General features: G+C 47.4%; 1 protein-coding gene across 11 annotated transcripts; it reads left to right on the top strand.

The window, feature by feature from the left end:
* Nucleotides 1-20,489, top strand: Slc4a9 (solute carrier family 4 member 9). Of its 11 annotated transcripts, none has more exons than XM_085699757.2 (22): nucleotides 1-120; nucleotides 4,676-4,836; nucleotides 5,226-5,334; nucleotides 5,686-5,735; nucleotides 5,868-6,025; nucleotides 6,246-6,333; nucleotides 6,828-6,982; nucleotides 7,239-7,355; nucleotides 7,517-7,691; nucleotides 7,840-7,973; nucleotides 8,091-8,353; nucleotides 9,342-9,397; nucleotides 9,625-9,813; nucleotides 9,940-10,053; nucleotides 11,340-11,501; nucleotides 11,599-11,777; nucleotides 12,843-12,915; nucleotides 15,355-15,423; nucleotides 15,649-15,822; nucleotides 16,775-16,930; nucleotides 17,291-17,383; nucleotides 20,265-20,489. In XM_085699757.2, exons 2-21 carry the CDS (start codon nucleotides 4,732-4,734, stop codon nucleotides 17,342-17,344), a joined length of 2,580 nt encoding a protein of 859 aa, XP_085555883.2. In that variant the 5' UTR covers nucleotides 1-120; nucleotides 4,676-4,731; the 3' UTR covers nucleotides 17,345-17,383; nucleotides 20,265-20,489. The 11 variants fall into 11 exon arrangements, with proteins under 11 accessions (XP_085555883.2, XP_085555881.2, XP_048298356.3 ...); XM_085699755.2 differs by having other exon boundaries at nucleotides 5,221-5,334; XM_085699751.2 differs by lacking the exon at nucleotides 1-120 and adding an exon at nucleotides 4,151-4,423 and having other exon boundaries at nucleotides 5,221-5,334; nucleotides 5,871-6,025.
* The last annotated feature ends 401 nt before the right edge of the window (nucleotides 20,490-20,890 follow it).

The raw sequence follows: 20,890 nt of genomic DNA, 5'->3' as shown, positions 1-20,890 counted from the left end.
TGAGACAGGGTCACATGTTTCATAAGCTGGCCTCCAAGAACAATTCTGAACTAATTCCTGCTTCCATCTCCCAAGAGCTGGGATCACAGGCATGCACCACCGCATCCTGTTTATTCAATGGTAAGAAGTGAACCCCAGGCTTCACACATGCTAGGAAAATATTCTACAAACTATTCTACATCCCAATCCAGATTTTGAAGGAGTTAAAAACTACTGACATAAAAGACATGCATTAGGGTCAGTGAGATTGCTCAGTGGGTAAGGATGCTTGCCACTCAGCCCGAGAAGCTGAGTCTAGTCCCTGAGATGCACAGTCTCTCTCTCTCTCTCTCTCTCTCTCTCTCTCTCTCTCTCTCCAAAAGAGTTCTCTCGTATCCTTTGTTATAGTGTTGTTCTAAGTACAATTATTGATGAGATCTCTTGTACAGATTCTTGCAGAGTGGGTTTAGCTGTCACGACTACTTGGTATAGACAATTCCTGTTTTTGCTTGTGTGTTGTTTGTTGTTATTTGTTTTGTTGTTTGTTTAGTTGGTTTTTCTTGTTTGTTTTCAAGAGAGGATTTCTCTGTGTAGCCCTGGCTGTCCTGGAGTTCACTCTGTAGACCATCTGGCCTCAAACTCAGAGATCTGCTTGCCTCTGCCTTATGTGTGCTGGAATTAAAGATGTGCACCACCACTGATTAGCTATTTGGTTGTTTTTGATATAAGGTCTCACTGTGTAGCTCTGGCTGTCCTGGAACTCTCTGTGTAGACCAGGCTGGTCTCAAACTCAGAGCGATCCACCTGTCTTTGCCTCCAGAGAGCTGGGATAAACATGTGTGCCACCACAGCAGGCTCTATTTTGTTCAGCAAGGATCTCTTTACCACTTACTAGAATGTCACCTTCATCTGGGGAGGGGGCGGGCACACTCATCCCTGTGACAGTTTCCCATATGTTACTGCAGGAAGATTTGAATCTTGGGAAATAACTACCCAATCAACCATCTTTGTGTCTATGAAATAAAGCTGAGACTCATAGACAAGGCCCTTCATCAAGGCCTTCCAGAAGTCTATGATGTCATCGGGATGAGAACCAGGTCTTTGAACTCCGGGGTGCACATTCAGGGTTGTTCCTACACACAGCATTCCTTCCCCTGGCCCTGTGTAGGAGATTAGAGGCTGACCTGGTTTCCTATGCAGCTCCTTCACCAGTCTGCCCAATTCTGAGCACCCAGATTCAGAGGTTGAAATGAAGTCTGGAGAGGAGGTTTGGTGGTCCCAGCGTTTATAAGGAACTCCTGATGTTGGGCCACAGAGATAGTCAAGGACAGGCTTTCCTGAACTTCGGCAGAATTTATGGTGGCGAGTGTTTATGTGGGCTTGGGGTTATTCATGCCAAACCCATGATTTTATCCCCTCAAGCTTTCTTGAGTCACTTGCCCCCTAAGGATGGGACACATTCTTGAAGGAATGGTCACAGGGGTTCCCCTGCCCTTTCCCCTACGCCAGTTTCGGCTCCTCTGGGGGCTGAAACCACCTCAGTGATTTAGTAACTCCTTCCTCTGCCTTGGACCAATCTCCTGAACCATTGGGGAGGTTGGAGGACAGAGACTGAATCCCATTTCCTATGAGGGCTTTGATTCGCAGTCAAACGAACCTGATTATCCTTCCCCTCCCCATCCTGAGAGGCACCTCCACCTTCGCATGCCATCCCTCGGGGCCAGTCTACGTTGGGCCAGGACTAGGCAGATATTCAGATACTCCTCCCTGCCATCTTGCCGTTTCCAAGTCTTGGCAGAAAAACAAAAACATAACCGCTTGGCCTTAGGGAGCGGCTCCTGCGATTCAGAAGGAATCGCAGCGCCCTCGTGTGGCTCCCAGAAGAAGCGCGATTCTTGACCCAACCCTTTCCTTTCTATGCGGTCATCCAACAAATATTTATTGAGAGACACTATGTGCCAGGCTGCCCCAAGGCTCAGGGCCAAGTCAAGTAAGATACCGCTTCATGGGCTGTACAGCTGTATGCGTGTGTGTGGAGAGGCAGGCAATAAACCACAAACAATAAACAAGGTTACTAGTAGTGATAACTGCTAAGTAAGAAAAACAAAACAGAAATATCATAGAATGACTCCAGAGGGAAGGTTCCTTGAATAAGTCATATTTGAGATGAGACCTACGTGCAAGGATCCAGGCATGTGAAGACCCAGGGAGAAAACATTCCTTGCAAAGAACAGCAAAGTCTCTTGGGCAGGACCAGACTTTTCATTACCCAGAAAAGGGGCTGGAGGCTGGAGGGTAGGAGGTTAGAAAGAAGACAGCAAAAGAAGGATGGAGATGTGTTCAGGAGGGTGGGTTGGTGCTGTCACCAGCAGCAGCAAGAGATGAATCTTAATACTGCCACCTAGGCAGCCTGAAGCGTTCCCCTCAGGTACTCGGGACTTCAGGGAGAGTATGTGCTGATCTCTTCCTTTTTCTTATTCACAGAACTTTATCTTGGAGGAGAAGACCTTTTTAAAGATACATTATGTAGCCAGCAGTGGTGGCGTCCGCCTTTAATTCCAGCACTCTGGAGGCAGAGGCAGGCAGATTTCTGTGAGTTTGAGGCCAGCCTGGTCTACAGAGAGAGTTCCAGAATAACGAGGGTTACACAGAGAAACCTTGTCTCAAAAAACCAAACCAAAATAATAATAATAATAATATTAATAATAATAATAAAAGTACATTATATATGTCTGCAGCTGGAGAAAGGAGTGTCCTTACTTATATATAAATCGGAAGGGGGTTGAACTTGAGGCACAGCTCATTAATGAGTGTGTGTGTGTGTGTGTGCGCGCGCGCACGCGTGTGTGTCTCCTCGTGTAGTACTTCAGCCTCCCAAGCAACTGGGATTACAGGCCTGTGCCACCAGGTCCAGGTTAGAAAGACTGGAGGGGCAGTGGGTCTTGGGTTGGGGGGTATTTTGCCTTCATATATTTCTGTTCGTCATCTGTGTGCCTTTTACCTGAAAAGATCAGAAGAAGGCATGTCATATTCCATGGAACTGGAGCTACTGACTGTTGTGAGCTGCCCTGTGGGTGTTGGGAATCAAACCCGGGTCCTCTGGAAGAGCAGCAAATGTTCTTAACCAATGAGTCATCTCTCTAGCCCTAAAAATATTTTTAAAATAATTCTTAGCTTGGGGTGGTGGCACATGCCTTTAAGCCCAGCAGTTAGGGGGCAGAGGCAGACAGATCTCTGAGAGTCCAAGACCAACTCAGTCTCTGTAACAAATTCAGTCTCTGTAACAAGCTCCAGGCCAGCCAGGGATAAACAGTGAGACCCTGTCTCAAACAAACAAAGAAACAAAATCCTGACAGCTGCTGCGCGGAAGACAGACCTTGGGAAGTGAGAAAGAGCCAAAGCCATAGAGATTATTGCTAAAGGCTAGTGGGCTACCGAGATAATTCAGGTGCGAGATGATAGTGGCTCGGATCATCGCGGCAGTGCTGGAGCTGCGAATGTGGTTGGACTCTGGGTACCTTTGGAAGGTAGAATCAATAGAATTTGATAAAGGACCACATTGTTTTTTCTGACTTTGGTTCCAGGAACTCATACACACATACACACCCCTCTACCACCTTCAGCGAGGGTCTGAGTTAAAGGGGCACATACGTAAATTGGGTTTCCAGACATTGGATAAAAGAATTTAAGATACAGGCATTGTGTTCTCCGTGACCTGTCTCCACTTTCCAAAGTCGGCCCATTTAAGAGCCCTCTATCTTCTGTCTCACTTGCCCTGCCTAGATTCCACAAATCTAGTTATTTATTAGTTCCTTCTTTGGCCAAATGTGTGTCTGTGGCCCCTGTGCTATATTGTTGACACCTAAACAGTCGTGGATTTGTAGTGTCAATATTTGTTACAGGATGGCCAGGGGCAGCAGAATCTGGGCTGGGTATCAGTTACTCCTATTTATTTACACAAAACACAGTGAGGTCAGGCCTGATGCCTGCACACAGGTTGGGTGTTTCTGAAAGGTCTGGGAATGGCTAGGTCAGTCTTACAAACACTTAGGCCAGCAGGGGTCAGAAAACAAGCAGAGGAGGGGATGACTGGTAAATTCTGGAGCCAACAGGTTTTGCTTTGCTTGTGCTGTGCTGTGGTAAGGGGTGCAGTATAAATGCAGCCAGCCAGAGGGCCTCAGCACAGCACAGCACAGCGCTCAAGGTTTTGTGCAAGCCTCCTCAAGATGAAGCTGCCAGGGCAAGAGGATTTTGAACATTCTAGTGCTCATGAAAATGTTCTTGCTGAGGAACTGGACAGTGGCCTTGGCCCTGGTCCCTGCCTTGGTGGTCCCTCAGACACAGACAATGGGGCATCGGGGGTATCCAAGGATCCTCTGCTCTTCATTCAACTAAACGAGCTGTTGGGCTGGCCCCAGGCGCTGGAGTGGAGGGAGACAGGCAGGTGAGTGGAACCTGGCTAGTTCTACAGCATCCTTCCCATCGCAAAGTAGGATGTTCTCCTCGTATTCTTTCCACGAGACTCAGATTCCCCTACAATATGGTTTTGAGTTCTCTGAGACCCAGTGAAGGGTGACTGACTGCTCAGGGAGAGAGACACTCTGCACAACTGGGTCAAAGGCAGCCGCACTGTCCCACCTATGTCCTAGACATGGGAGGGAGTCTAGCGGTAACACTGTCTATCCCTTTATCACAGGTGGGTGCTGTTTGAAGAAAAGCTAGAAGTAGGTGCGGGCCGGTGGAGTGCCCCCCATGTGCCTACCCTGGCATTACCCAGCCTCCAGAATCTTCGAAGCCTGTTGTCTGAGGGTATTGTACTGCTGGATTGTCAAGCTCAGAGCCTCCTGGAGCTTGTGGGTAGGCTTGGGAGATATTCCATTCCCTGGGAATTTCCCCCCAAATCTTAGAATCTTCCAGAGCCTATCCCACCCCATCCTACCCTAGGGACTGCTGTTTCTATCACAGAGATAGTGATGGGAAAGCAGCGGAGGGCGGTGACATGTGCCTGCAGTCTCGGCACTTGGCAGGCAGAAGACAGGAGGACCACTGAAAATTGGGCAGCCCAGTTTATGTAGTGAGACCTTGTCCCAAAACAATGTGGGAGGGGGCAGTTCAGTCGCCCTTGAATTTCCTGAGACTCTAGAAGGAAAGACTCAAGGAATGAGAAGCAGGGAAGGGAGTCGGGGGTAGGATGGGGAGCTCTCGGGTGGAGGGGTTTGAACTTCCCGCCTGTTTCTGCAGAGCAGGTGATCAGTGGGGAGTCACTGAGCCCAGAACTGAGAGGGCAGCTCCAAGCCTTGCTGCTGCAGAGACCCCAGCACCACATCCAGACTGCAGGCATCAGGCCCTGCAGAGGTGAGAGATGCCTCTTTGGGCCTAGGATCAAGACTCTGGGATAGGAGCAGCCTAGGTATTGTCTATGTTTCTTGAGCCAGGAGTGCCCTTCGCTTGGCTCATTCATTCCTCAGGCCAAGATTCATGGGTAAAAGGAAACCAGGTAATGGTGAAGGCAGAAGAGTAGGAGTACCAGGGCCATAACAGTCAGGGCTCTCCAAAGGGGCATTTGTAGCAGCTACGAAGCCAGGAGCTTTGCATGCACTGTCTTCTGATGACAGTTACCGGGGAGGCTTGCATTACAGATATCCCTGAGTAGGCCTGCCCCTAAAGCCTACATGCTCCTAACCACCACGTATTCCTGCTTTGCAGGGCCCAATGCTTTCAGAAATGCTTCTTTTGATGAGGACCACCCCCTGAAGGTTTGTGGCCCTTCCTTGGGCAAGACTGGGAGGGAGATCAGTAATTAAGAGCTCCACTCTCTACCAGGCTCCTTAGTTGAGTTTTTGCCGACATCTCCCTCCCTAAATAATCTCTCACACTCTGCCATCCAGCAGCAGAACCCCTTGAAACAGAAGCTGCCTCCGGGAGCTGAGGCAGCAGCAGTGCTGGCAGGAGAGCTGGGCTTCCTGGCTCAGCCACTAGGGGCCTTTGTAAGACTGCGGAATCCAGTGGTGTTGGAACCTCTTACAGAGGTGATCTTGCCTAGCAGGTGAGGTGACTGAGAGTCAGGGCTCTTGGGCACAGAAGTAGGGTGGGGTCTTTGGATCCAGCCCCATGAGAGTATCTAGGAAATGCTACTCAGGGGTCATTCTGCAGAGCTGGTGTGCACTCGAGCAGGTAGGGAGGTCAGAGCTGAGTGTCAGAGGCTGCTCTTAGCAGGCAGTGCTGCCCCGTGAGAAAGCAGCTTGGAGGCCCCATTCCTTCTTCAGGTTTTTCTGCCTCCTTTTGGGTCCTCCTACCCTGGGAAGGAGCTACCATGAGATGGGTCGGGCAGCAGCTGTCCTCCTCAGTGACCCGGTGAGTGGAGCAGGTGTTCCTCTGTGTGCATATCTGTGCGTGTGGAGCATATGTATAGACTCTGATCAGAAATAACACTGAGACCAGACGGTGGTAGAATCCCAGCACTTGGGAGGCAGAGGCAGGTGGATCTCTGTGAGTTTGAGGCCAGCCTAGTCTACAGTTAGTGCCAGGACAGGCTCCAAAGCTACAGAGAAACCCTATCTCCAAAATACAAAACAAAACAAAATAAAACAAAACAAAAAGAAAGAAAAGAAATAACAGTGAGGCAGAATACGGCTTTGTGTTTTGTAACATGGGGAGTGACCTTTCTATAGCTACCAATGTAGCTGCATTACAACAGGCACAGAATGAACAAATGTATGCATCTGTGGTGAATTATGAATTTCTCTGTTTGTAGCTTGTGTGAGTGTGGTTTTGAGAAAATACAAGTGCAAACACATATAAGAGTCCAAATAATGCATTTACTGTCCACTCTGTGACCTTAAATGCAGCAATTCCAGTGGTCAGTTCGTCGGGCAAACAATCTTCATGATCTTCTGGCAGCCCTGGATGCCTTTCTACAGGAGGTGACAACTCTACCCCCAGGTCGGTGGGACCGGACAGCCCGGATTCCCCCGCCCAAATGCCTACCCTCTCAGCACAAAAGGTACCTGGGGTCCTAATACCACACAGATATTTCCCTTGGTTATGGGTCTATTGCGCTCCCCAGCTAAGTTTGGATTTCAGACAGTGAGACCGTGACCTGTGAGACTGTGACCTGGATCTAACTTCTCCCAGACAATCTGAGGGCGCCCTTAGTCGCCACGGCAGTAGGCTCCAGGGGGCGGGCCGTCACGTACTCTGAAGTCAAATCTCAGGTTGGCTGGAGATGTCAGGGCATTTGGGGTTCTCTTTCTGCCCAGACTCCGCTCAGAACTACAGAAAGTCACCGACCTCTCCCGTGGAAGAGCGACCCAGGCAGGGGACATGCACCACCATGGCCAGCATGCACCCAGCCCAGAGTTACAAAGGACGGGCAGGTGAGGGGAGGTATGGGTACAAGGGTTGGGATCCTATGGAAGAGTAACAGGGGCATCAAAATGTGCAGGCAATTTGGGAGGGGCTCTCCTGGATACAGAGAAAAGCAGGATGCAGGCGCAGGGTGTGGAAATCTGGATCGCTGACGACCCACGGGCGGGAGGCTGTTTGGGGGTCTTGTCCAGGACGTGCGCCGGAAGGCATGTTGGTACCCCAGCGATTTCTTGGACGCCCTACACCCCCAGTGTTTCTCAGCTGTGCTCTACATTTACCTGGCCACAGTAACGAACGCCATCACTTTTGGGGGTCTGCTGGGAGATGCTACTGAAGGTGCCCAGGTGCGTGGGTTTGTATGATGGGTTTGGCATAAACTCCGGTGTCCCACCTGCCTGACTTCTTGGGACTGAGTGGGGCTGGGACTCCACAGGACCTTGGGCTCCTGTGTTGGGATGTCAGAGTCCTATAAAGAGCTATGTCCACTTCCAGGGAGTGCTGGAGAGTTTCCTGGGCACAGCGGTGGCTGGAGCTGCCTTCTGCCTGATGGCAGGCCAGCCCCTCACCATCCTTAGCAGCACGGGGCCAGTGCTAGTGTTTGAGCGCCTGCTCTTTTCTTTTAGCAGGTAGGAGACCTCTCTCACCTTTCTAGCCCGTTGATGGGTGAAGAGGAGAGGGTGAGGGCTTTCTCTGCCCTGGGTTAAGTGGGGAACAGTCAGCTCTGACCGTCCTCACTCCCACAGAGATCACAGCCTGGACTACTTGCCCTTCCGCCTATGGGTGGGCATCTGGGTGGCCACGTTTTGCCTGGTGCTGGTGGCTACAGAGGCCAGCTTGCTGGTGCGCTACTTCACCCGATTCACAGAGGAAGGATTCTGTGCTCTCATCAGCCTCATCTTCATTTATGATGCCGTGGGGAAAATGCTGAACTTGATCCGTGCCTATCCAATCCAAAGGCAAGGATCTCCTGCCCAGGGCTGCTTCTGTCAATACCCAGGCCCAGGAGGTGAGGGAAACTGGTACCTTGGCCAGGTGAGGAAAGAGGTGGGAAATGGACTAAGTTCAGGAAAATGCTGAGTACTTATCCAATAGCCAGAAGTTTCTGAACCTTTCTGGTTCAGGATCAGTTACAAAATAAATCCACGGAAATCCCAGGACTATCTTTATTTCTGACAGCCCTGACAGAAGAGTATGGCTTCTAGACATGGGCTACTGGGCTTCCTAAGAGGGAAGTCAAAATTAGACATACCCATCCAAGAATGGCAGCACTGGATGGGGAACTGGTTACGCCAGAGGAGCAGAGCTAAATACACCAACCAGGTGGCTTACTCTTGAGAGAAGAGAGGAAAGGTCAGGACCAGGCATGCCTGTCTCACTCCCTAAAGTCACCAAATAAATCACATCCCGAGTGAAAGCAGATAACTAGGTGCAGGGTTTGGGGTATCACACTTGCACAGATCCCTCCAAATGGAAGGTGGCATCAGGAATGGGGAAGTTGTCCTTTGTGGGAAGGTCTCCAGGGTGAGACAAGGTCTCATGTAGCCCAGTATAGTCTCCAACTGACTATGTAACCAATGATGACCTTGAACTCCGATCCTCCTGCCTCCATCTTCAACTGCTGAGAGTAGAAGCGTGAGCCATCAACTATCTAGCTAAAAATGTACCTTTTCTAATCTGTATCTGATTCTACTAGTCCTGAATGAGACCACTTCTTGCTCCGGTACACACAGATCTGGGAACTCATGCATTTGGTCAATGTTTGATGAGCAAGTGTTGTGGCTCAGTTTTGTGCTCAGCACCAGAGGCACAGATGGTAGGGAATCCGAGGGTGTGAGTGTATGGAGTAGCAGCTTGAGAACACTCTTAAGTGCAACAGAATCAGCAGAATGGTCAGAATCAAGAACTTTCTAGTTCAGGTGGAAGAACAAATTAGAACCCTGTGGAGAAAAGCTTCTCAAGGAAAGAGGCTTACACTACAATTCTCTGCTTCCCAGGAAATGCATCGGAGTGGACAAGTACAAAGCACAAAGACACAGATGTCTCAAGCGTGGTGAGTGCCTGCGCCTAGAAAGGTCTGAGAAAGAAAAAGAGTTAGAACTCTTCAGCTCTTCCCACCCACAGAGGAAAGAAAGCGTCATTGGTTTCTTGAATTTTGCCTATGGCCAATCCTGGGTTCCTGATGTCTCCGTGGGTTCCCCTTCCTTTGAGGTGGCTCCAGGAGAGTGGGACACTTCCTCTGTTGCCCACTGTCCAATACCTTCCCACTCCTCTCTGCAGCACCTAGGCTTGGTCAATGCATCCTTGCTGTCTCCGTCTGAGTGCATCCGGCAAGGAGGCTACCCTCGAGGTCCCAGCTGCCACACGGTGCCAGACATTGCCTTCTTCTCCCTTCTCCTCTTCTTTACATCCTTCCTTTGTGCCATGGCCCTCAAGCATGTAAGGAATAGCCGCCTCTTCCCCTCTGTGGTGAGTGCCATTTTCCCTTTCTGTGTGAAAGGTCTGGTTTTGGCCCTGGATCCTGATTGCAAATGGGAAAAGTTAAAAAAGAAATGGGATGGCAGGCCCAGAGTAAACCATCCACTGTATGGCCAGGTGCGCAAGGTGTTCAGCGACTTCTCCTCAGTCTTGGCCATCCTGCTAGGCTGCGGCCTTGATGCTTTTCTGGGCCTAGCCACACCGAAGCTCTTGGTGCCCACAGAATTCAAGGTGAGAGCTGGACAGAAGGAGGAAGGAGAAGGGGGATGGTGGGGTCAGCAACTTTGGAGTAATAAGATGTATAAATTCCATACTTCTCTTCCTCTGAGCCCTTTCCTTCACTCATGATAAAGACAGTAAAAATAATGGTCTCACAGAGTCGTTGAGTGATAAAAAGAGGTATTTCAACAGACATGAAAGGAATGAAGAATGCTGTATACAGTCGCTATTATTATAGGGTAGGTGTTGGAGGATGGGATCTGGGCAGCAGGCTTGAGTTTGAATTTCATTTCTGCCTCTTCCTAGCTGGCTCTAGGCATCTTTGTTTGGAGACAGAGTCCCCTGTAGTTCAGATTGACCTCAAATTCCCTACACAGCTGAGGCTGGCCTTGAACTCTTGATCCTCCTTTTTTAACCCTCTGTATGCTATGATTTCAGGCATGCATCACCATACCTCCCCTGAGAATTTTAGTCTATAAAAATGGGATAATTGATAGCTGTTTTCCCATAGGCTGTTTTGGGATTTATATATCATAGTGTAGTTACTACAGTGCTTGGCACAGATCACATACTCAGTAAATGCTGTTACGGCTTCTCCCTGCCATGGACATGGCCCTGCCCACTTCCACACACCCTACTCTTCTTTACACCCCTCACTGCCAACTCTGATTCTGTAAAGCCGGAGCTCCTTCTGTAGGGCAGGATAGTGTCCAGTACCAGACTTTGCCTCAACAAAAGGAAATTTTTCCCCCTAGATCCCGCCAGGGCAGGACAGCAAGGGGGTTCTAATGGGGGTGTTTTTAAGGTTCAGAACCCCAACCAATCACCTGGGCCCCCTCCCCACCACAGACGCTTATAATCAGAGCAGACGCAGACACACCTAACCCTGCCCCACCTCTGCCCCAGACCAAGGCAGGTCTGAACCTGAGCTGCTCCATTCTGGATGGGGGGTGGGGTGGGGTGTGAATCCAAGGAGGAAGGCTGTGAATAAGAATAAAGCAGTGTGTGCAGGCTATATTCACCAACTCTTCTTCTAGAGAGAACCAAAATCCAGAGCCCTTGGCTCCATTCAGATTAGTCCCTTCTTTCTTTCTGCTCTTTTAAGGCACTGGGATACATGGAAGGAGGAGTGTGTGTGTGTGTGTGTGTGTGTGTGTGTGTGTGTGTGTGTGACAGTGCTCCCACCTAGAATTTAATGTCTCGGGAGGAGGAGGTAGAGTGCCAAGGTGGGAGTAGAGGTGTGCAGGTGAGGTGTTCTGGGAGACATTTTCCAACCTATCTATGGAATGTCCCCTCAGCCTACACTCCCTGGGCGTGGTTGGCTGGTGTCTCCTTTTGGAGCTAATCCCTGGTGGCTGAGTGTGGCAGCTGCCCTGCCTGCTCTTCTGCTGTCTATCCTTATCTTCATGGACCAGCAAATCACAGCCGTTATCCTCAACCGCGCAGAATATAGACTGCAGGTAAGGTTGCCAGGTCAGGTCCTAAACAAGAGAAAGAAACTCCAGAGTCAGGTCCATATGGCACTTCTAGCTTCCAATCAACTCCCTTTTCCTGCAGAAGGGAGCTGGCTTCCACCTGGACCTCTTCTGTGTAGCTGTTTTGATGCTGCTCACATCAGCACTTGGGCTGCCCTGGTATGTCTCAGCCACAGTCATCTCTCTGGCCCATATGGATAGTCTTCGGAGAGAGAGCAGAGCCTGTGTCCCTGGTGAAGCCCCTCACTTCCTGGGCATCAGGTAAAGAATATAATCAGTAGGCTGGAGTGAGAGGAGTGTGGCACATATGGTATGTGTGAGTTATTTGGACAGCTTGAGTTTAAGCCCTGTAAGAACTGCAGCGGGGAAAGTTGGTGCCTCTGAGGTGGGCGAGGGGCCTCAAGAAGAACATTATACAGGTGGTGGTGGCACACAACTTTAATCCCAGCATTGGGAGGCAAAGCAAGCAGATCTCTGTGAGTTTGAGGCCAGCCTGGTCTATAGAGTGAGTTCCAGGACAGTCAGAGCTACACAGAGACATCCTGTCTTGAAAAACCAAACCAAACCAAACCAAACCAAACCAAACCAAACCAACCAACCAACCAAACAACCAACCAAACAAACAAACATTAATCCCGACCCCAGAAAGAAGAACATTATACATGTAAGGGCTAAAGTGGAGAGTGAGGCGCCACCTACTAACAGTCCTCACTCAATGTAGAAGCATACCACGGACACTGCAAAAGAATCCATGACAAAAACAATTGTGTAGTCATTGGAAAAAGAGTCTACCTGAAATGCATGAAACTGACTAACTTCATAAATTATGAAATGCAATTCTTTATGGCAGTGGAAACTGTTAATTTCCCACCAAAATAAAAAACAAACTATGGAATTGGGGATGGAATTCAGTGGTAGTGCTCACCTAGTACATATGAGGCCCTAGTTCAATTCCTAGAACCACTAAAACAAACCTCATGACTTCCTGGGCCCTGGGTGGTAAAAGAAAGAACTGAGTCCTTCAAGTCGTCCTCTGATCATCACATATACACCAAGACAGGCACATACTTACGTACATGCATGCACATACACGGTATAAATAAGTAAAATGTAATAGAACATTTTTAAAAAACCCAAACGGAACAGAAGAATGAACCTGACAGATGAGAGGCCCAGCGCCCATGCTGCAGTGCTTTGCCTTTCCTTTCAGTTCCGACAGCAGGCAAGGGGCCTTTGCCAGGTGACCTACGGAGGGAATCCCTCCTCTCCTCTCTGGATCCTCCAGGAGCACACTTAGACGCAGCCACTTCTTCCTTCTCCCCACAGGGAGCAGAGGCTGACGGGTTTGGTGGTGTTCATCCTTACAGGCGTCTCCATCTTCCTGGCACCTGTGCTCAAGGTACATGTTTGGCCAGGATCAGGGCCAGTGCAGCAATAACAACAGAACTGACTCTGCTTGAATACTTCAGTGTTTTAGGAACTGCATTTTCTTCTCACATGGTTTCAATGATCTTTGTGCTCTACAAATGAGAAACCTGAAGGTTAAAGATGTAAAGTAACTTGCAACTGCTCACCAATTTCTCAGATTAAAAAACCCAGACTTTCAGAGCATGGTGGATTATACCTGTAATCTCAGAGCCAAGAGGTTGAGGCAGGAGGCTTGCTTCAACTTTGAGGCCAGTCTGCATATACAATAAATTGTAGAACAGCTTGGGCAATAGTGTGAGACTCTATTCAAAAGAAACAAAAAAGTGGTGGTGGTGTGTGTCTGAGATGGCTCAATGAATAAAGGTATTAGCTAACAAGGCTGAAGGCCTGAATCTGATATTGGGCCTAGGTCTACAAGATGGAAGCAAAGAACTGATTCCAAAACGTTCTTCTCTGTTCTCCATACTTGTATACACACACACACACACACACACACACACACAGAGAGAGAGAGAGAGAGAGAGAGAGAGAGAGAGAGAGAGAGAATGTAATAACAATAGCAACAAAAGAAACCAAAATAGACCAGACACTTAGGTGGTAGAGGGTCAGGAGTTCAAGTTCAAGGCTAGTCTCACTTATACAGTAGGTTTGAGACCATCTTGGTCTACCTGAGATATTTAAAAATATAAATATTTTAAAAAATGTACCTAATTTCTTTATTTTTATTTTATTTTATTTTATTTTTTTTATTCCCTCCCTTCCCTGTACCTAATTTCTTAACCAGTAGGGTTTCTGTTCTGTGGAGTGGGACAGGGGGATGCCATCATCCCCAGGGTTCTAGAACTGTCCTTGTTCCAGTCTCTCAACAAGCTAAGACTATGTATGTATTCATATCCCAGAGAAACTTCAAAGCAAAAAAACATTTACTCTTTCTCAAGGCTTATGAAACTTCTGCTGGGTTCCCCACTGTGCTTGGTGCCTAAGAGAGGAGAGGAGAAGTACTGAAAAGGAATAGGAAACCAAACTTTACCAGAAACTTCTCACATACACACACACACACACACACACACACACACACACACACACACACACACACCCTATATAACTAGCTAGCTATAGAAGAAAAGGTCAACAAACCAAGTAGCAAAGTAGTCAAGGAGGGTGTGGAAATGTCAGACAAGAGTCACTGGCAGAAAGACAAGAGCCGGAGGTTAGGCAGGGCCAAGGTCATGGAGGCTGGGTAAGAGTACTGCAGTAAGTAGGAGAGCCAGATGGACTGGATTAACCACTTGCTAAGTAGGTTGACTCTCATAAATGGTATACCAGCCACTGTTCCAGGAACTGGAGGTGAGGTATATGGGGCGATAACATATGTCTTCATCCTCCTTGGAGTCTGGTGATAGAGGACAGGTCTTTAAAAGTTAAAGCAATAGGATGACTTCGGATGATAACTTCTGTGAAAAAATGAAAGTGGGGAAGGTGATTAAGAGTGCTAGGGCAGGTCTGGCAAGATGGTTCAGTGGGCAAAAGCTTCTGCCATACTAGACTGATGACTAACCTGAGTGCAGTCCCTAGAAACCATGGTGGAAGGAGAAACCCACCCCCACAAGTCCATCTTTGACCTCCATACGCAAGCTGTCAAACACATGTAATAATAGTAGTAACTAAATATTTTTAAAATTTACAAACAGTTCCAGGCCTACTTCAGATTGAGTAGTCAGAGAAGACCTTTCCATAGTGAAATGGGATGAAGCATGAGTGAATATAAAGTCCAAGAGAGAAGTATTTGATTGATTTGTTGGTTGGTTGGTTGAGACAGGGTTTCACTGTGTAGCCCTGCCTATCTGGAACTTGCTACATAGACCAAGGTGGCTTTGAATTTATATACATTTTCCTGCCTCTGCCTCCCAAGTGCTGGATCACAGGTGTGTGTCATCATGCCTGGGCATGAGGAACATTTTAGGAGGAAAGAACTGCAAAGGAAAAAATCTTGAAACGGCAGTACATGAATGGAAAGTGGAAGGATATGGGATCATGGAGAGCAGGGGGCCATGTGATGGTAAGACAAGAGGAGCCTGGATATGGTGGTACAATGTGATCCCAGCATTCAGGAGGTCAGAGCAGGAGGATGTAGAGTCTTAGGGCAACAATACTGGATGGAATAAAAAGATTGGAGAGGTAAGAGAGGAGAGGTATGGGCAAGTCACTTCGTCTTTAGTTCCTCATCGGTAAGTGCAGACAATAATAACAATCTACTTCATGTGACTGGCATGAAAAGACTCAGTGAATCAGGTATGCGGGATGTGAAAAAAAAAGAAAGGCCTGGCAGGCTCCAGTCTGAAGGTCTAAGGTGGGGCACCTGGGAGGCTGGAAGGTAAAAGCTCCTTTGCTATCTCTCTACTTCTACTAGTTCATCCCAATGCCTGTGCTCTATGGCATCTTCCTGTACATGGGGGTAGCAGCACTCAGCAGCATCCAGGTGAGCTCATTACAATCACCTAGCAACCTCGCTCCTCCTCCCCACTTTTGCCAATCTCCCTCATGTCCATTATCCCCCTTCTCCTGGACATAGGCACTCTGCTGCCATGCTCTAGATGGAGAGGCCAAGGGAGCCTTCTTCCCTTCCCCTTGCAGGGCGTAGCTAACATTGGCACCCTCCAAATTAACCCCATCATCCTGCCTTCTTTTCCTCTCATTCTCCCAGTTCATGAAGAGAGTGCAGCTATTGTTGATGCCAACAAAACATCAGCCAGACATGCTGCTCTTGCGGCATGTACCTCTGAGCAGAGTCCACCTGTTCACGGCCATCCAGCTTGCCTGCCTGGGTCTGCTTTGGATAATCAAGTCTACCCCTGCTGCCATTATCTTCCCACTTATGGTAACCTGGAGTTCTGAGAGACTCTGAGCTTGGAGGGTGGCTGAAAAATACTCCTCTCTCTTACTTTCCCTGGCTCTTTCTGGTTGAAAATCTTAAGACCAAGAAAATGGCTGGGGGATACTTATAGATGAACTAGCCCTAGGACTCTTGACTCACCAACCTTCCTAATTAATTTGGTCTTGTCCACAACCCCCCGCCCCCACAAATAACTGAGCTCCTGCAAGGGCAATGCTGACACTTTTGTTACTCAGTGAGGCACAGAAGAGGAAGTTAAGAGCCACAGGCCTTGCAATAGGATCAATCTGGTTACCACGTACCAGGTGTGTGACCTCAGGGGCGTCACTAATCTCTTGGGGCTTCAGTTGCCTTTAATGTACAGTGGGAGTAAACTGCAAACTGGGTATAGTGGTTTTTGCTTGTAACCTGGTACTTGGGAGGCTGAGGCTGATCAAAGTGAGATCCTGCCTTAAAAAAATCAAAACAAAATGAAAGTGGATGTGGTGGTGAACACCTGTAATTCTCAGGAGGCAGAGACAGGGGGATCACCACAAGTTCAAGGCCAGCCTAGTCTACATACGAGTTCCAAGCCAATCAGAGCTATCAGCTACCATAGTGAGAACATGTGTCAAAAAAAAACCCAAAAAACAAAACCAAAAAACAACCAAATAAAAAAAGCTAAGCATGATGGTGGGTGATGCACACTCGTGATCCCAACACTAACCCTTGAGAGGCTGAGGATCAGGAACTCAAGGCCATCCTTAGCTACATAGCAAATTCAAGGCCAGCTACATAAAACTTTATCTCAAAAACAAAGCAATATCAAACAAACAAAAAGGGTCTACTTCATAGAACTGTGTTATTATTTCATTCAGTGAAATAATAGGAAGCGTGACTGCTAGTCCCAGCGGCTGGCTATTGCTGAGAGCCCTGGGGCTTGTTTCTGTTTCTGCAGTTACTGGGCCTCGTGGGAGTCAGAAAAGCTCTGGAGTGGGTCTTTTCACCACTGGAACTCCTCTGGCTGGATGAGCTCACGCCAGAGGAGGAGAAGAACATCCCTGAGAGTGGACTGGAGCCAGAGCACTCGTTCAGTAGAGATGGCAATGAAGATGTAAGCTCCAGGCCGAGTCCTTCTAAGAGAATGGGGAGGAGTCGAGAGACTGTTGTCAGAGCTGTCTCTAAAGTCTGGAATCTCATTCAACCTCAAGACCTCAACACAGTCGTTCCCTTTGTCTCTGTAATAATACAGGCAGAGTGAAGGGCTTAGGGAAATCTTCCCCACAGGCAGTTCTGGTTTATGAGCCCACGGAGATAAAGAGAGAAAGGCATACAGCTCTGTGAGCATCTTCTCAACCCTGATCTTTGTTTTGTTTTGAATGTGAATTCCTATCTAGTTCCTTAGCCCCTTATTTCGGCTTATTTCTTTTTCTTTTTGTCTGTTCCCAAACTATCTTTGAATTTTCCCCCACAGTCAGAATTGATGTATCAGCCAAAGACTCCAGAAATCAACATCTCTGTGAATTAGCTGGAGTCAGAGTGTGGAGACCCCAGGAAACGGACACAGGTGAGAGTGTGGGACAAAGTAAGTGCTCCTGGTGATGAGGGAGGAAGGTGTGGGATCAGACCTTGAAACCTCCTGTTTGCTGGATGGATATCCTTGCCGGTCCCTCGAGAATTCTGGAATTGTGGAGGAAGTAGAAGGAACCTCCCCAGAGGAAAAAATTCCCAGGGGCAGTTCTGAATTTTTGCCAGTAGAGGGAGTTCAAGCTTATTCCAAACAGATCGCAGGAGTGGGAGATGCAGAGAGGAGGAAGAAGGACTGAAATGCCCAGGAGAGAAGACTGGGAGGGAGGAGGGAAGAATAAAAGTTATACCTCCCTGAGGGCTGGTAAGAACTGTGTTTCCTCCAGACAAGTGGAGGGTTCTCTAGCCCTTGCTCTCTAGCCTTTCATTTTATTCACCCACGTAGCACTTCTGATTTATATCAATATAGAAGAGACAAAACAATCATAGCCCCTGATCTCAGGAAGCTTAAATTGGAGTGGGAGAAACAAAAACATGGACAACTTTTGTTGTTGTTTTGTTTTTTCGAGACAGGGTTTCTTTGTGTAGCTTTGGAGCCTGTCCTAGAACTCACTCTGTAGACCAGGCTGACCTTGAACTCACATTGCCTCTGCTTCCCAAGTGCTGAGACTAAAGGCATGTGCCATCACCGCCCGGCAGCATGGGCAACTTTTAGTGGGGGAAGTGCTGAATAAGGAAAGAAGCACAAGCCATGAGAGCAGAGAACCCTTGCATGGAGGTGGGGCAGGAGGAAGAAAAGGTCTCTAGTCGAAAGTAGCCCATAATTTGAAATCAGAAGAATGACTAGAAGTGAGTCAGGGTAAGATGGAGGGAAAATATCCTACGCAGAAGCCACGTCATGTGTATGAGCCGAGAAGCTGAACTTTCCTTATGGATGACAGGACACCTCTCCCTACCTCTACCTACCTGTCCAAGAACCTCCATCACTTGAAATGGACTTTTTCTTTTCTTTTCTTTCTTTCTTCTTTTTAAAAGATTTATTTATTTATATGTATACAATGTCTTGCCTGCAGGCCAGAAGAGGGCACCAGATGTCATTACAGATGGTTGTGAGTCACCAAGTGGTTGCTGGGAATTGAGAGGGTATTACTATATAACCTAGGCTGCCCTCTAACTTGTAACCCTTCTGCTATATCCTGAGTGTTGAGTTTACAAATGTATGTCACCATTTCTGGTTCTGCATGTTTGGGGGCATGTGTGGGAGAGGCTAAACAGCGAAAGGACAATTCACTGGCTAAGTCAGAACAACATCTCCCAGGCTTTCCATATCCTTGTTCCTTGTTCTGCTGTGTCCCTGTGCACACCTGCTTTGGGATCTCTGTCTTCTCCCAGTTCACAGGTGTTTATTCAGAAAGGCAGAGCACTGGTGGCCTTTGGCTTCAAGGCCAGATGTTGTTGGCTGGGGATCTAAAATAGTGACGTAGGATTGAAAGGCAGCAGGCAAAGACTAGGTTACCTTTGGAGCTGGGGCCTGGGGTGGGAAGCAGCAGAAGCTGCTGGTTTGTTGCTGTTTATTTATTTATTTTTTAAGATTTATTTATTATATATACAACATTCCTTCCATGTACAGCTGCACACCAGAAGGGGGCACCAGATCTCATTATAGGTGGTTGTGAGCCACCATGTGGTTGCTGGGAATTGAACTCAGGACCTCTGGAAGAGCAGTCAGTGCTCTTATCTGCTGAGCCACCTCACCAGCCCCTTGTTGCTGTTTAGAGAAGACAGACAAACCAGAAGGACCAAAGCAGGCTCCAGTCACTCAGTTCTTACATAGTAAATGCACCTGAACACAAGTCCTATTTATTTGCTTATTTATTTAATTTTAGTTTTTTTGAGACAGGGTTTCTCTGTGTGGCCCTGCTGTCCTACTCTGTAGACCAGGGTGGCCAAAGTAAATTCCAGGCATCCAGAGCTGGTACACAGAGAAACCTTGTCTTGAAAACACAAGCAGAAGTGAAAACCAGCCAAACAAAAAGATTTACTTTAATGACTAATATGTTAACTTTTTGTTTTGTTTTTGTTTTTTCAAGACAGGGTTTCTCTGTGTAGCCTTGGTTGTCCTAGAACTCACTCTGCAGACCAGGCTGGCCTCAAACTCAGAGAACTGCCTGCCTCTGCCACCTGAGAGCTGGGATTAAATGTGTGTACCACCACTGTCCAGATGGACAATATGTTTATTAGACTGAATCATCCTACAGCATTTTACAACATACCTGTTACTTAATATCTACTGGATAGTTTCTCCATATACATATCTATCTCATTATTTTTATTATCTATTGTCTTAGCTGTTTTTATATTGCTGTGATAAAATACCATGACCAGAGCAACTTATGAAAGAAAAATTTAATTTGGGGCTTCCAGTTTCAGAGAGTTAGAGTTGCTGAGTGTCACAGTGGGGAGCATGTCAGCAGGCAGGCGCACTGGAACAGTTGCTGAGAGCTCACATCTTCTTTCACAAGCACGAGAGAGAGAGAGAGAGAGAGAGAGATTCAGAAGTGGTCCAGTGTTTTGAAACCTCAAGGGCCACCTCCAGTGACACACCAGCTCCAATAAAGCCACATCTCCTAATCCTTCCCAAACAGCTCCACCAATTGGGGACCAAGTATTCAAATACATGAGCCCATGGGCTATTCTCGTTCAAACCACCATATCTGCATATGACAAATAATTTTATAAGCTGAAAAAAATAAGAAAGAGTATACAAAATGTCTTCTGCAAGTACAAGAATTTCTGTAGTATAAACACCTAAAAGTGGAATTAAAGAATGGTTAAGAGTATGAAAATGCCATAATAAATCCATCATTTGTATATAAACTTAAGAATATTTAAATTTAAAGAATACATATGGTTTTTTTTAGGGACTGGAGAGATGGCTCAGCAATTAAGAGCACTTGCAGTTCTTCCAGAAGACCCAAGTATGATGACCAGCTTCCATATGGCAACTTATAAACATTCTAACTCCAGTTCCTGGGAATCCAGCACACTCTTCTAGCCTTCTTGAGCACCAGGAATGCACAAAGTGCCCTGAAGTACATGCAGGCAAAATACTCATACACATAAAATAAAGTAAATCTTAAAAAATACTTTGTGGATAATTAAAAAAAAAGAATAATGAATCAGGTGTGGTAATGTATGCCTGAAATACCAGCACTGGAGATGATGAAGTGGGAGAATTATAAGTTTGAAGTAAGTCTAGGTCATAGGGTAGGTTCATGGCTAGCCTTGGCTACATAACAAGACTGTCTCAAAATACCAAAACCAAAGAAGAGCAACTAATAACAATGAAGGAGATGGAGATTAGCTCAATGGTAGAGTTCTTGCTTAGAGAACATATGATCCCCAGACACTCCTGGCCTTCTCAAAGAGAGTAGCAATTAAGAGAACACCTTTACGTTAAAAATAAGATATTTTAAACTGGATCATAGGTACATATCTGTAATTCTGGAACTCAGAAGGCAGTGGCAGGAGAGTTCTGAGTTCAGCT

The sequence above is a fragment of the Myodes glareolus genome, chromosome 13 (assembly GCF_982192425.1).
Source record: "Myodes glareolus chromosome 13, mMyoGla1.1, whole genome shotgun sequence".
Lineage (NCBI taxonomy): Eukaryota > Metazoa > Chordata > Mammalia > Rodentia > Cricetidae > Myodes > Myodes glareolus.
Note: the sequence above shows the minus strand (reverse complement) of the source record. Positions and strands in the feature narration are given on the sequence as shown.

Coding starts and splice junctions, on each gene's coding strand:
- Slc4a9 (XM_048442393.3), top strand. CDS start 4,206: ATGAAGCTGCCAGGGCAAGAGGATTTTGAACATTCTAGTGCTCATGAA. Junction 5,335..5,685: donor AGGCATCAGGCCCTGCAGAG/GTGAGAGATGCC, acceptor CCTGCTTTGCAG/GGCCCAATGCTTTCAGAAAT. Junction 5,736..5,867: donor ATGAGGACCACCCCCTGAAG/GTTTGTGGCCCT, acceptor TCTGCCATCCAG/CAGCAGAACCCCTTGAAACA.